This window comes from Pelodiscus sinensis, chromosome 7 (genome assembly GCF_049634645.1).
Source record: "Pelodiscus sinensis isolate JC-2024 chromosome 7, ASM4963464v1, whole genome shotgun sequence".
In the NCBI taxonomy this organism is placed as follows: Eukaryota; Metazoa; Chordata; order Testudines; family Trionychidae; genus Pelodiscus; species Pelodiscus sinensis.
This window is the reverse complement of record NC_134717.1, coordinates 39,229,629-39,245,327: the sequence shown is the minus strand read 5'-3', so window position 1 is coordinate 39,245,327 and position 15,699 is coordinate 39,229,629. Positions and strand designations below refer to the sequence as shown.

The 15,699-nt window shown below is 42.9% G+C and overlaps 1 protein-coding gene across 4 annotated transcripts in view; it reads left to right on the top strand.

Moving 5' to 3' along the window:
- ABCB11 (ATP binding cassette subfamily B member 11) overlaps positions 1-12,790 on the top strand; it is a 72,121-nt gene extending 59,331 nt beyond the window's left edge. For all 4 annotated transcript variants that reach the window (XM_075933556.1, XM_075933558.1, XM_014579869.3 and 1 more), the window contains 6 exons: positions 6,315-6,556; positions 6,667-6,823; positions 7,871-8,068; positions 9,558-9,764; positions 10,255-10,401; positions 11,401-12,790. In XM_075933556.1, the coding sequence (XP_075789671.1) occupies positions 6,315-6,556; positions 6,667-6,823; positions 7,871-8,068; positions 9,558-9,764; positions 10,255-10,401; positions 11,401-11,601 (1,152 nt within the window). In that variant the 3' untranslated portion in view covers positions 11,602-12,790. The remainder of the gene's footprint in view (positions 1-6,314; positions 6,557-6,666; positions 6,824-7,870; positions 8,069-9,557; positions 9,765-10,254; positions 10,402-11,400) is intronic.
- The last annotated feature ends 2,909 nt before the right edge of the window (positions 12,791-15,699 follow it).

The window sequence follows — 15,699 nt, the reverse complement described above, 5'->3', positions numbered from 1 at the left end:
CCGACCGATCCCTTATGCCTCGTGAAACGAGGTTTACAGGATTGGTCGTCAAAGGCTTCCCAGATGACAGATCTGCGTCTAGACTGCTGTGCTGTGCCGTGCCGGATCAGCTGATCGTCGGCACAGCGCGGCGGCCATGTTTATTTTAATGAAGCGGGGATTATTTAAATCTCCGTTTCTTTGCCTATGCCGGGTAAACTAGTTTACATGGCTCCATCAACAGAGCCATGTAGTCTAGACATACCCTTGTTGACCATGAATTGCTGTTCATGGCCAATCTGAGTGAGAAGAAATGGTGTCCAGTTCACGCTGCTTCCCACCACTCACATTGGCCACAAACGATGATCCGCTCCCAATGAAATCTGCAATTATCTGATATCTGCAGAGGCACAGATAAACATAGCGGCGACCTGCCAGGGACTAACCCCGGTAGGCTGCCATTTTTTTATTGCTCACCTCTGCCTTAAACAGTAAGATGTGAGTCTCTAATCCCAGTCCCTTTTATTGCTTAGTTTTAAAGTGCATATCTGAAGGTATTCTCTGGTGGTCTTAGTATCCTACCAGCAGAAACACTTTTTGCGTTCTAGAATTCAGCACTAACTTAGAAAACAATATCAGCTGTTTTAAAGAGACCTGGGCTGTTTTTTCAGTGAGTAGCGTTCTGTGACTGGATAGGCTAGATTTTAGGAGCCCACTGTTTCCATATTACAGGCAGTCCCCGGGTTACGTACAAGATAGGGACTGTAGGTTTGTTCTTAAGTTGAATCTGTATGTAAGTCGGAACTGGCATCCAGATTCAGCCGCTGCTGAAACTGACCGCCAGTTCTGACTTACATACAGAATCAACTTAAGAAACCCAAGCGTCCCCAAGTCAGCTGCTGCTGAAACTGATCAGCAGCTGATTCCAGGAAGCCCGAGGCAGAGCAACTCTGCCTCGGGCTTCCTGTAGTCAGTGCTGGTCAGTTTCAGCAGCGGCTAAATCAGGACGCCTGTGGCAGAGCAGCTGGGGTGCTGCTGGGTTGCTCCAGTAGCGCAGCTCCTCGGCGCTACTGGACCAACCCAGCAGCACCCCATCTGCTCTGCCCCAGGCGTCCTGATTCAGCCGCTGCTGAAACTGACCAGCAGCGGCTGAATCAGGACCAGAGCAGATGGGGTGCTGCTGGGTTGGTCCAGTAGCGCCCAGAGCGGCGCTGCAGGACCAACCAGCAGCGCCCCAGTTGCTCTGCCACAGGCGTCCAGAGAAAAGCCTAGTCTGCTGGGGGGGGGGGGGGGGAATTGGTTGCACCCCCCCACACCCCAGCAGACCAGGAAGACGCGGGCGGCGGACCAAGACGCACCGCGGTCCCGCCGCCTGGGTCCTCCGCGGCTTTACTCCCAGTCTCCCTGGTCTGCTGGAGACCAGCAGACCAGGGAGATGGGGAGCAAAGCCTCTGAGGACGCCGGCAGCGGGACAGCCGCGGGGCGTCTGGGCTGTCCTGCTGCCGGCTTTCCCCGCGGCTTTGCAAAGCCTCAGGGAAGCCAGCAGCGGAGCAGCCCAGGCACGCCTGGGTTGCCCCGCTGCCCAAGCCCCCCCGCAGCTTTGCAAAGCCTCGGGGAAGCCGGCAGCAGAGCAGCCCAGGCATGCCTGGGCTGCCTCACTGCCAGCTTTCCCGAGGCTTTGCAAAGCCACGGGGGGGGGGGGAGAGCTCGGGCAGCGGCTTTGCTCCGCGTCTTCCTGGTCTGCAGACCAGGGAGATGCGGACCAGCTTTTCTCGCCCGGAGTACACGGGCGGCGGGACCGCGAGGTCCCGCAGTCCGTGTACTCCGGGGCAGCCCCGTTCGTAACTGCGGATCCGACATAGGTCGGATCTGCGTAAGTCGGGGACTGCCTGTAGTTACATTTTCTTAGTTAGAACATGGTGTAGTAACATCTTTGCTTTATAGGAGTAATGTAAACTGTCTGACTTTTTTGTACCATGTAGCACATCTTCCTTTGCTGTTTAATTTCATTACCAAAGTGTACAGTGCAGCTGTTATGTGTTCTCTAAGAAGCATGAGGATAATAGATACATGTCAAATGTCTTAAGCAAGTCATCACAGCAGGTGATAGCTTATACTGGGAGGAATAAGTTGTGTGTGCAGTGCTCCCCTGACTATATGTCTTCCCTTTGTTGCTCCTACTCTCATTTTCTATTTCCTGGTTCACAAAGGTTCATCTCCTTTTGGGAATGAGCATCTGGGCATGTGGATCTTAGTTTGGGTCTCTGTAGAGAAGATATAGCAGGGGTGGCAAAATCTGGCTCTTGGGGTGGATCTATCCAGCCAAGCATTTGTTTCCAGCCTGTCCAGCTGATTAGCAGAGGTGCATATGTAGCCCACACACCTAGTGTAGTTCACTGTCCCATGCAGTGGCACTTAGACCACAGCAACAGCTAAGAACAAGAGTCCTCTACAGTATGGGCTGGGAACCAGCTGTCTTTTAGCTCAGATGGTAGAGGCTCCTAATACTAAGCTCCAGAGGTTCCAGGTTCAAATCCACCTGGTGGCAGTTACACATACTCACAGCCTACAGCATGTGTTCAGCTGCCCTTCTCCCACTGGCTGTATCCTGCAGCCAAGCTGCTCCCAGGATTCTCCTGCTAGCTATGCAGAGCAGGGGGAAGGTGGAAAGGAGAGGGGAGTGCTGAAGTCAGGGTGTCTCCCTGCCCCTATATCCCATCTCTGCAGACCAAGGGTCCCAGAGAGAGACACACACAGTGGAGCTTCTCCAATCTGAAGCCTGGATGGTAAGTGACTTAGAGGAGTGCCTGTCTTAAGAGGCAGTGCACTGTTTATAATATTTCTGTGCTATTGTGCTCTCTCTCACACACACACATAGAGCAGGACAGCTTTCCCTGTCTTAAAGAGACAGAGTGTGGCTTCTCTCAGAAATTAGCCAGCAGCAGCCAGCACACACACTCTGTGTCACTGTCACACACACCCAGTCTGTGCCACACACACTTTCCCATCTCTGTGCCACAAACACTCAATCTGTGTCGCAAAGCCTGTCTCACACACAGAGTAGAGTCTCTCTCGCTCTCTGTAGTCCACAGTCCCACCCTTTATGCCCAAGGCCCTGCCCCTTCTTGTGGGCCCAGATCTAGCCCATGACCATGCATCAATATTCATGAAGTACCCCCCCTGCAAAAATTATTGCCCAACCCTATTGGTTCTAGGAAGCCAATCAGATCAGAGTTACTTAAATATTGCTTTAGCCAAAACCATTAGCTGCATTTGCCAGAAAACTTCTAGTTCATGAAGCAGCAGTTGAGGTAGGGGAAGAGACAGGGAATGGCAGCTGTTCTTTCTCCCCATCCCTAGTCTGAAATGGAGATGAACATTACAGCTGTCCTTACAGCACTCCTAGACTTCCTTCTCTTAAAAGCTGTTACTGATGCTGAAGGCCACATGGGGCCAAGAGTCAGAACAGGGTCAATTTTAAAATGTATTTGGTACAACAGTGCCAGTATTGATCTGTGCCAAGAAAATGGGCATAGTCGGAGCACATGGCATTAGAAACACTCCCCATTTAGTAACTACACAGATATGAGGCTTCCTCTTCCTTCTTTTCCTCTTATGCAGAGGGGAAAAGAGATTATGAAATGATCTTTTTCATATCTGTGATAGATGTAGGCTGTGCTGGCCGAGATATATAGCACAGTTCCTCATTGTCTGGGACTGAGGCCAAACAATGTCAGAAGTGAATTCATTTGAACACCGAAGGTGATGAAACGTAACACAGGCAAAAGAAGAACCAGACAAATAATATAATAGCCATATTTAGACATTGACTGTGATGCCCAAACCTGTGGTGGACAGGAGGAAGCTGACATATCAGCAACCCTGCAGCGTCTGGTCCCCAAAGCAATACTACTAGGAACTGCTTTCTCATGGTGAACAAATGGATATAATAGAGTATGTCATGCTTTGTTATTTGGGTTTGCTACCTGATATCTAACAGTGCCCATCTACTTACAACAATACCGTCAGGCATTGGGTGAAGAGCCCGAGAGAGCCCCCTAACACTTCTAGAAGGAAAGAGATGAAGTTAAAGTTCCAGCATGCTATGAACTCCATCCCATTGCAAAACAGAGCTTCTTCAGTGAGTCAGCCACAGAAGAAACATAGTGGTCCTGCAACCAGAAATACCAAGATAGTCTTGGACACCCATTTTGGAACTATTTGCATAAATACTAACCACTAAAAACAATGGCATGGAGGAAAAGGGCTATGCCATAGAAAATCTTGGATGTGAAGTGAAATACTAACAAAGACACCACCAGATAAATAGGAATATGCAGTCTAAATAAATTCAACTGTAGAAATTTATGAGTTCTACAAATGTAGCTTATCCTTGTACGTTAACAGAATTCTAGGAAATCTTTTTTTTTTAAACACAAGTTTAAATACATCATGAATTAAAATAATTAACACTTCATAACACTGATAACACTAGTTCAAACATAGACACCCAAGTTTATCAAGAGTTAATTCTGACTATTGACTCATTCACAATGGCTAAATTATTTACTGCAAATGATCAATCAAAAGGCCTTCCTGAAATTGATGTAGAGATAGAAACTTGACAAATGAGCAGGATATCAGCCATTATTCAATGGAATGACCCAGAGGCTAAAAAGAAAAGAGCATTCAATGCTTCAATAGCACTGGCAATGACTGATTATGTCTGGTGATATTTTTCTAATTTATTCAACAACATAGCATCCAAAATAAAAGGGGTTGTTTCTTTTCTACAAATGATTGCTTATTTGCCATTTTCAAATATAGGCTGAATGTTCATGGTCACAGTGCCTATTTATTTTCTCCTTCAAGGTACATGCTAATGCACCAGGACTAATTCTTCACACTGGCCTAGAAAAAACTTAATGGTCCTAAAGAATTTGTAAATATTCATATCCAGCTTGCCTGCTCTATGCTGCAATGCAGAAAGCTTCCATAGGCAATTTAGTCAGAATATCTGTAGATAAGAGAAAACAAAACAGACAGAGACATTACAGTTGGCAAGGAAAAGAGCAAACATGACAAACTCATAAATTAAAATACACAGGACAAATAGGATGAAGCAATAAACTGGAATAAACTCGGTATGCCACCCAGTGATGAAAATATAGCTTTACTGTGGCTTGAGACTTGAACTTTACAAGCAACGAATCCAGATTCTAATCCTTACAATTAACAGGAGTCTCAAAAAAGTTTCCAAAGCAGATAAAAAGAAAATGGAGAATTGATAACCACTTCCTATTGTGCATTATACTATTATTCTGTAGATTATGCATGTAGTCAGGCATGGTATTACTCTTTATCTACCCTGTGATTGAAATCCAGGTCCCATCAAAGTTGCGGGCAATCTGCCATTAACTTCAGTGGGACCACAATTTTCTCCCCATCTGTATATTTCATCTAGACACCTTTTCTGAACATGAATCAGCAAGATATTAGCTGAAGAAATTAAGTAGTAAATTCAGTTGTCTTTAATTTATAAAAGGTATGGACTCTGAAGAAAGAGAAGTGGTGACTACCAACCCCTTTCCCAAGACCTATTGGTGTACAACTCTCCCTCCTCCCCAATAGTTGAAATAAAATTTCTTGCAAACAAGAAAATAACCACTCTTCATCTGTCATTAATACCAACATTTAAAATGTTTAGCATTATGGCAAATTCTGATTGCTGCCTAGAATGCCATTGACAAGCCTGTGGTTATACTGATATATATATTACAAATCTCTAGTCCTACACTCAAATGGACACAGATCTCCCAGTACAACACAGATCAGCAAGGGAAGTTGAGGAAGGCCATGTTTCAGCTGATGAGGAGGGCTGCCACAACAACCACACTGATTTGCATCTGACGAAGTGGGTCTTTGCCCACGAAAGCTTATGCTCCAACACTTCAGTTAGTCTATAAGGTGCCACAGGACGCCTCGCCGCTTTTACTGATTTGTTTGGAATGGGACACATAATATTATTAAGGAATAGCAGTGCCAGTTATATATGCAAAGTGAAATTCACCCAAGTGGGAGAGCCAAACCAAGGCCAACCTCAGTATGAATGTTTTGCGGTAGCCTGAGCTGAGGAGAATGAACTTCAGAAAAGGTCTTGTGTGAAGCTTGGATCAGTTGTTATTGTATGTGAACCTATTTGTACATCATTAGTTTCTATAAAATACCAAGCAGTCATGGTGCCCTCCTACTGAAAATTGGGGTGAAGAGGTCGTCCCACTTTTCAGAGTGATTCATAAGAGTTTTTACCTGTGACCTCTTTTTTTCTTCTTCAGATTTCCAGTGAAGCCCTCTCTAACATTAGGACTGTAGCTGGAATAGGGATGGAGAGAAAGTTTACTGAAGCCTATGAAGATCAGCTGGAAATCCCATACAGAGCTGCAATTCGCAAAGCAAATATTTATGGACTCTGTTTTGGCTTTGCCCAATGTATAGTGTTCATAGCCAATTCAGTCTCTTATCGATATGGGGGTTTTTTAGTGGAGAATGAAGGACTTCATTACAGCTATGTGTTTAGGTAAGACAAGACTTGCAAACAGCATACTCTGATGCAGAAGTATGTTGTTTACAATAAAATTCACAAATGTACATAACTCCCAATATAAAAGCTTTCCTCTTTGATTACAGGGTGATCTCAGCCGTTGTGACCAGTGGAACTGCTTTGGGAAAAGCGTCTTCCTATACTCCAAACTATGCTAAAGCAAAAATCTCTGCTGCACGTTTTTTTCAACTAGTGGATCGGGCTCCCCAAATCAGAGTTTATAGTGATGGAGGGGAAAAATGGGTAAGAGTAGAGATGAATAATGTAGGAAATGGTATTGGTCTTGAAAACCCAGTAATAATGGACTATTCCATACATATCTCTATTGGAGTATGTCTAGAAAGCGGCATTATTTCAGGATACTGGAAATATCCTCAAAAAGCTATTCTGCATATTTTAAAAAAGTCCGTTATTTCAAAATAGCTTTTGAAATAGCTTTTGAAATAACGGACTCACTGTTCTGATGCCCCTGTAATCCTTTTTCCATGAGGATTAAGGGATCTTTTGGAATATTGGTTTATTTCAAAATACACTAGAAATAAGCTACGCAATTTGAGTGTAGCTCAAATCGCATAGCTTATTTCGAGCTCTGGGTGCAGTATAGATGCACTCTTGCTGGGCAAGGCAAGATGACATCAGTATACTTGCTACATATCCTCGCCTTTTGGGCAGTAGTGAGCTAAAATGTAACCAAGCGATATGCAGTTCAATTATTCCCTGTCTACCAGAAATTTCACTCTGATAATATATATAAATAAAGGATGAATACATTTTAATAACTGATCTGAGAGTTGAGAGCTGTATGGATTCAGTGGATAATGAGATTTTCTTTCACCTCCACAGCAGTGCTTTAAATGCAGATGAGTTCAAGTAGCTAATCATGGTTATCATCTGCTGCTTATTGTATGAGCACATCGCAGATACCCATCAAATTTGGCATTAACTGGCACTACTTTTGCCAATGAAAACCTCTGAATGGAGCTGGAGAATGAAGTATCTTCTCTGCTTAAGATGAAGATCCCTTCTCTGTGTAGGCAGTTGGGTAGTGCATGTGGGGAAGCTTCCATTGATAGAAGTACAGCAGCATAGCTATGGCTAAATAGAAAACTCCCATACCAGGAGAGTCAAGCTTGACTGTCTTCAAGTTCCTTAGTCCCCAGAGTTATTTCACAAGTACTTCAGTCACTCACAAAAACTGATATTGGAAACAAAAATCATATTTCATTTAAGGAGTTTTGTCTTTTTTTTAGAATTCAGTTCTCAGCACTTTCTTTCTCACATTTTCACCAGGACAATTTCAAAGGAAGCATTGAATTTATCAACTGCAAGTTCACATATCCTTCTCGGCCTGACATTCAAGTTTTGAATGGCCTCTCAGTGTCTGTTAAACCTTCCCAAACACTTGCATTTGTTGGAAGTAGTGGATGTGGGAAAAGTACAAGTGTCCAGCTTCTGGAGCGCTTTTATGACCCTGAGAAAGGACGTGTGGTAAGCAGCTTTCACTACTAAGATAGTTTTAGTGCTTGTCAGCTGCAGAAATCTTCAGGCTCAAAAGTTATTCCAGAGTTACATAAGAGATTTCACCAAAGAGTCACTAACTAACATTTACACAGCTGAGGTCACCTGAGTGGATTTTCACACTGTTCATAATAGGTAGTAGTGCTCTCAATCTTTCCTCAAATGCACAGTCTAAAGTTCTCCAATAAATTGGTGAACCTTGGCTGGGTCTCTCTGCTGATGCTAAGTAACAGTCACTAAGGGGCCCTAGAGAGAGGTAACACACATCTCTACAGAAATCCAAGCACATAGATGATGCTAGCATCAGGGAGAGCATCACCTTCACCAACACCCTGCTGCCCCAATCCTGCCCTGCAGAATCCACATAGCCCAAGTGCAGAGAGATCTAAGAAGGATAGGGAAGGAAAATTCCCCACGTTCCAATAAGAATTGGGAGAGTTACACTCATGAGACTTACCTCTTCAAGAAAACCTGAGTGGAATGAGCCAGACCTTGCTTTTTTCTCAGTCTTCTTGTAGGCAAAAGTCTCATTGAAATCAGTGGGAGCTTTGCCTGAATTAGAACCGAGCAGTTAAAGTCCATATATCAAGATATCAGTGATAAAATCTATCTAAAAGCCAATGAATATGGCTTTGAGTAAAGCCATTTGGCCCAGAAGGGTTCTTTGGTCACAATGTGAGTACACACATTTTTCCTCTATTGTTTGCCACTTAGAAAATGTGACCTGTACAGTTACCTTCTTAGATCTGTGTAATTTCATGGATTTCAAGACCTAAAGGGGTCCTTTTGATCATTTAGCCTGACCACCTGTGTAACACAAGTCATAGAATTTCTCCTTGTAATTCCTGTGTCATGCCCATTACTTCTGAGTTCATTAGATAATTTTGATGTAAAAATTTTCAGTGCCTAAGAATCCACTACATCACTCAATAAATTGTACCTGTAATTAAATCCCCTCACTGCTACAAAAAATGCACATTATGTCTCGTCTGAATATTTCTAGGTTTAGCTTCTAGCCATTGGGGCTTTTGAGGTCTTTGCATGCTAGAGTAAAGAGCAGACTGCTATCAGAAATCTCCTCATGTAGGTACTGAAAAATTTAGCTTGTTTTTCAAGGAATCCATAGGCAAGCAAAATAGTCAAACACATGCTTAATTTTCAGTAAGTAACTATTCCAGGGAACTTCAGTAGGTTTATTCACATGCATAATGTTAAGTGTGGCTTTAAGTACTTTGGTGGTTCAGAGACACACCCAATATATATTTATTTACTAAGAACAAAGACGCTAAATCTAAACAGTATTCTTATTCGAGTTACTTAAAATAGTGTGATGTCTTGCAGACTTTATTTTACGAAACTGTATATATTTAAAGCCTTGTTGTCGGGACTGTTTTGTTTCATTCTTTGTATGTTCCAGTTATGAAATGACGTATCATATTTTGTCTTTTTTTACTGGTAGTTAATAGATGGCCATGATACCCAGAAAGTAAATATACAGTTTCTTAGATCTAAAATCGGAATAGTGTCTCAGGAGCCTGTACTGTTTGACTGTAGTATTGCTGATAATATTAAATATGGCAATAATTCCAAAGAGATCACTATGGAAGAGGTTATACAAGCAGCAAAGAAGGCCCAGCTGCATGACTTTGTCGTGTCCCTTCCAGATGTAAGTATACACTATTTGTAAGGACAGTAAAAAACCAAAATCAAACAGATGCCATGACGGTGTATAAACAGTGGAACTACAAAAGTTCAGAAAGGCAAGATATTTGTTGTAATGAGATTTCTCACCAAAGTAAACTAAATCTTTCCACGTGACAACCCTGTACTTTATTTTCCCAGATGTCAGGGTGGTAGAGTGGATGGAGAATGACATTTGTTTGTGTGTGTGATTTATTCTATGGGGATTTGGGATTTGATTTTTTTTAAGTGTTGGACAAATACTTTGAAATTTTGAAAATACTATTTTCTGTTGGTTATTTAATGTTTAAACTCCAATAGGAGATACCAAGGAGTGTAACCAAACAGAAAGGAGAGGAGGCATAGTTTCATGGACTCAGGACCCACTCCCTGCAATATTATCCCAATTTAGGCACTATTGTAATTGTGGACATGCTCACTTAGGAATAAAATTTCCCTTATTGTATATTTTTCAGAAATATGAAACTAATGTAGGGGCTCAGGGATCCCAGCTTTCTCGTGGGCAAAAGCAACGCATCGCTATAGCTCGGGCTATCATACGAGATCCTAAAATTTTATTACTGGATGAAGCGACATCTGCTTTAGACACAGAAAGTGAAAAGGTAAATGTGCAATAAAAGAGAACTAGGGAGATCCAGTATAATTATCTAGATGTGTTCTCATAAAAGAGATGTCCATACTAAGAATTCAATTTTAATTTTTCTGTCTGGTACAGAAACTTTGAAAAGTACTAGATAAAGAGAGACCCTAGTATAAGAGTCAGTATTTGCTCTTTGAGTAAATTCAGCCATCAAACCCTATTTATTACATTCTAATATATAAATATACAAAACCAATCAGCATAACTGCTTTTAGACTTAGAGGTTACCGAGGTCACCTTTCTTGGTGTTGTTTATACTAGTTCCATTTTCAAAGCTTTGCAAAGTTTCACATGCTCAGTCATTGTACATTAAAAAATAACATTAAAATAAATATGTGACTAAAAGCCTGAGCATGCAAAAATATCGTTAACTTCAATTAAAAACTGCAGCATTCAGACACAGAATGCAGTCAAGAATTTGCATGGCTTTCTTGCACCTCGAGATGAAAGTGACACTGGGAATTTTAAACAACTTCAGCTTTAAAATGAAATTCAGGAGAACTGAAAAACTCATGTATAATGTTGAGAGTTATGCATATTTGCTAATTCCTCCTGTATATCAGCAGTTTAGTTCATGGGCCAGCCTAACACATCAGTAACTTCACCTTTGATTCAGCTTTAGTTCATATGTGCAACAGTAAATTTTAGAAATGCTGAACCATCTAATTAGTGGTATAGAACAGTGGTTCTCAAACTTCATTGCACCACAACCCCCTTCTGAAAACAAAAATTACAATACAACCCTGGAAACGGGAATCAAAGCTTCATGCTGCCCAAATCTTGAGCTGGAGGCCAAAGCCAAAGGGCTTTGGCTCTGGATTGAAGTTAGGAAGGCTGTAACCTGATATGGCTGACTCACAGTTTGAAAATGGCTGGTACAGAATAAAAATAAATTTGCCAGATTTTGACCTCCATTTCAGCTGGCATATTTTCATTCTAATACTTTGTCTACTGTCTGCAGACTGTGCAAGCCGCATTGGATAAAGCCAGAGAGGGACGGACCTGCATTGTCATAGCACATCGGTTGTCTACAGTTCAACATTCTGATATCATAGCTGTCATGTCTCAAGGCATTATTGTTGAAAAGGGCACTCATGATGAACTGATGGCCATGGAAGGAGCTTATTACAAACTTGTCACTACTGGAGCACCAATTAGCTGATTTGCCACAGGCTGTGGGTCAACTTGAAAGATGATACTTTTCTAGTAAATGAGAACTCTACAGTTGGTAGGGCAATGCTGGTATCCCTTTGAGTTATTATATGGTACAAAATACTCTGTCATATGACAAGTTACATGAGAAACTACTGAGCCTAATATATACAGTATCTGGCTTTCTGGAGTAAGCAAGCCCTGTAGGATCATATAAGGTGACTATAGAATAGGCTGATTTCAGTCAGGAGATAGCCTCACCCATTGCACAAGGGAAGAGAAGGAAATCTCCTGATAAGAAAGCTACTTACCAGGAGTTGCTTGGAGCTACTCAAGTGTGAGGAACGCACGTAAAAAAAATGGCTTTGTAGTTCAGCTGCACAGTGCCTTACTTGCTTGACTATGTGACAATCAAGACAGAATCTACCCTACATATTACCACGTCACAGCAGGGATTGCTTCTTTTGGCAAGTTATATGGCTAAAACAAAACACCAAGTGTATGATGATATATTTTATTTTTGTGATGAGATCACATATTTCCTAACTTGAACGTTTTACAGACAGAATTAAAATAGATATTGTCAGTGGGGTTACACAAATCTTTTTTTTGTCCCACCGTTTGTCTCTTTTGTCTGTTTAGATTGTGGAACATTTTGGGTAAGGACTGTCTTATATACTGTTGGCTGTGTCTAGACTGGCATGATTTTGCGCAAATACTTTCAACGGAAAAGTTTTTCCATTAACAGTATTTGCGCAAGAGAGCATCTATACTGGCATGTGCCTTTGCGCAAAAGATTTCCTTTTGCGAAAAAGCATCCATGCCAGTATAGATGCTCTCTTGAGCAAGAAAACTCCGATGGCCATTTTAGCCATCGGGCTTTCTTGCGCAAGAAATCAACTTGGCTGTCTACACTGGCCCTCTTGCGCATGAATACTTGCACAAGAGGGCTTATCTCTGAGCAGGAGCATCAGAGTATTTGCGCAAGAACCACTGATTTTGTACAGTACAAAGTCAGTGTTCTTGCGCAAACACTCGCGGCCAGTGTAGACAGGCGGCAAGATTTTGCACAAAAGTGACCGCTTTTGCGCAAAATCTTGCCAGTCTAGATGCATCCTGTGTGTCTGTATAGTGTTCAGGACCACTGAGCCCTGACCTACATTGGTGGATCTAATGCTAATTGTGAAACAAATTAAAAATAATAATAAAAAAGTTAGCTTAATGTCACTATGATAAAGAAAAAGATTGAGAAGAGAAACAGATCCTGGTAAAGAGTATTTCTTCTAAGTTAGCCACATTATTAAATGGCCTCAACTAAATGATTTGAATATGAATAAATACTCAGTTAAATCAAGTAACACAATAATTATTTTTCACTGTTATTTCTTTCTTACCTTGAAACTACGCTACCTAAATAGAAAATGTCAAATTTTCATCACTGGGGACCATATAATGTAATTTCTTTTTAAGGAGAATTTAAATATTCTGTAAAGTTTATAGAATAAAAAAGGGCTCCATTTCTATAGATCAAGAAAAATATTCACAGTTGTATTAGATTGGGTTGACCTTTTTACATATAAATTATCATGCATCAAGGCATAAGCTAAATACGAAGTGAAGGTTAGGAACAATTTTCCTCTGCAGTTTTAGATTATTCCATAATTCTCCAATTTGAGATTTATTGCACCTTTCTCCAAAGTCTCTTTTTTGACCTGCCTAATTATACTTTTACACCTGACTTACAGGATTTATGCCCCTTTCTATTTTTCTTAGCAGAATTTGACCCAGTTTTTTAAATGATGCCTTTTTGCCTTTAACTGACTGATTTACTCTGCTGTTTAGCTACGGTGGCATTATTTTGGGCCTCTTTCTGCTCTGTATTTTAGTTGGGGTTATACATTTACTTTGCACCTCTACTATAATGTTTTTAAATAGTTTCTATGCAGCTTCCAGGCATTTCACTCAGGCTATCCTTAGGATATATGGGGTCCCACGCAGTGCTATTAAACGGGTGCCCTTATGCCTGACAGCAGCAGGAGGGGGCAATTTTTCGAGATGTGATTTTATAATCTTCAGCAACACACTAATGAACGATCTTCAAATTTAGACTAACATCCTGGAGACTAACATGTTTGAGGAAATATTACAGAAATGCGTAACTGTCAGTAAATCCAGAAAGGGACCGCATATACCTGCGGGTTGGCACATGCCTGTTAAATGGCACCATTACCACTTGAATGTCTCTACAGGTTTTGTGTTGTGGATATCAGGCATGTGACTGGGGTAGGGAAGGAGGCAATGCCTGAAAGGAACAATCTACTGAACTACCTCAGCAACTTTCCCAGCCCTCTTCCTGCCTCTTACACTCACTGCCCTCACTTTCTCAATTGTTTCCTTTTTCCAGTGCAAAGTCTGATCATTTCTTGCTGTGAATTTTGTCCAGGCTTCTTTCCTTTCAGACAGTGGTTCCCAACCTTTTCAAGCATACGGACCCCTTTTCAATCTGTTAATATTTTACAGACCTCCGCTCCAGGGGAGCAGCAGGAAGCGCTGGCAGCACATCCCTTGGTCTGCATCCACCTCCCTCATCTCCCTGCCCCTCCATCCCCTGCCCATCCATGGAGGATACGGCAAGGGGGCTCTCATGGCCAAAGGCAACTCCTGCCCTGGCACTCTGTCTAGGCTGGGCACACAGTCCTGAGGGAGGGGAAAAAAAGAAAAGGGAAAGAAAAGTAAGGAACAGACCCACTGCAGGACTGGGAGGGGAGAGGGCTGGAGCATAAATAGCGGAGCAGGTGGTGGCGGGAGGACAGATGGTGCCTCTTGGGGTATCAAGATCTCATCCTGAGGGCAGGCGGCAGCGTGCGTGCAGCCTGTTGCAAATGGTGAGCCCCGGGCCAAGCCTTACTTCTCTTTTCCTTTCCTAAACTTTCCGTGGGCCCCTAGGGTCCATGGACCACAGTTTGGGAGCCACTGCTTTAAAGAGATCCCTGAATCACAGTACCAGGCTGGATGTCCACTGCACCCTGCTGCAGAAACTGCTTTGAGATCTTCCCGCTGTCCAAATATGACAGAGAACTAACATATTGTCCTCCCCCGCTGCCCCCAACACTGAAGCTCCTTCTGTAGATCCCAAGCAAAGCAGGCAAGAAAATGAGATACAACGCTGAGTAATTACCTCTCCCCTCTCTGTCCAGCCGCCAAAGGAGCCCCATGCAAGCCCCTAGACAATACACATGCTTGTCTCCCAAACCAGATTAAAGGACCTGTGAGATTGGTGCAGGGCTGGAATGGGGGATGGTAGGAGGGAGAAAAGGCTCCTGTCTCCAAGACACATGCACGACTGGGGGCCTGGAACTAGGAGAGAAGAGACCGCAGTAAGGAAAGGGGGAGCCTAGGGATGGGGGCCCAGCTGCTGGCTCGGAGACAGAGAGTGAGGCAAAAGGATTAACAAGGGTGCTGCACACACAGAGCAGCAAAGGAGCCAGCTAAGCTCCCCTTCTCTCCACTCGCACAGGAGAGGTGGCCAGGGAGCACAGCAGAGTCATACCCCATTGCAGAAGAGAGGGCAGGAAAGGAGAACCTGGCACAAGCCCACAACAGAAGGAGGAGCAAGAGAAGTGGGGTGGAAGGGAGCCCAGCTGTGGTGCTCCCTATTCTTCTCTGCATGAGGCTATGCTGGCAGATGGGAGGGCCGATCCCAGAGCATCCCTGACTGGATCAAGTTTTTATGGCTTGAGCTGAAGTGTTTCTAAGTTGCATACCATGATGCCACCTTGTGTGTATGGCCTCCTGACACAGCTGCAGCCCCTTAAACATACTCAGCACATGCAGCTTCATAAGGGCACCCAAAAATTTGGTGCCCCAAACTTTCAGATGCCCTATACAGCCATGTATGTTGCATATGACTAAGGATGGTCCTTATTTCACGCTTGTGACTGTTTCTTTTAATTTCTATTTCAATAGCTCTCTCCTTGTATAGTACACCTGTTTGAAGCTGCGCCTGTGTTCTTTCCCCCCTTACATAATTACATTGTGGTCACTATTACCAAGCAGTTCAGCTATATTCAGCCTTCATTTTGTTAAGCTAAACAATGCCAAGCACCGA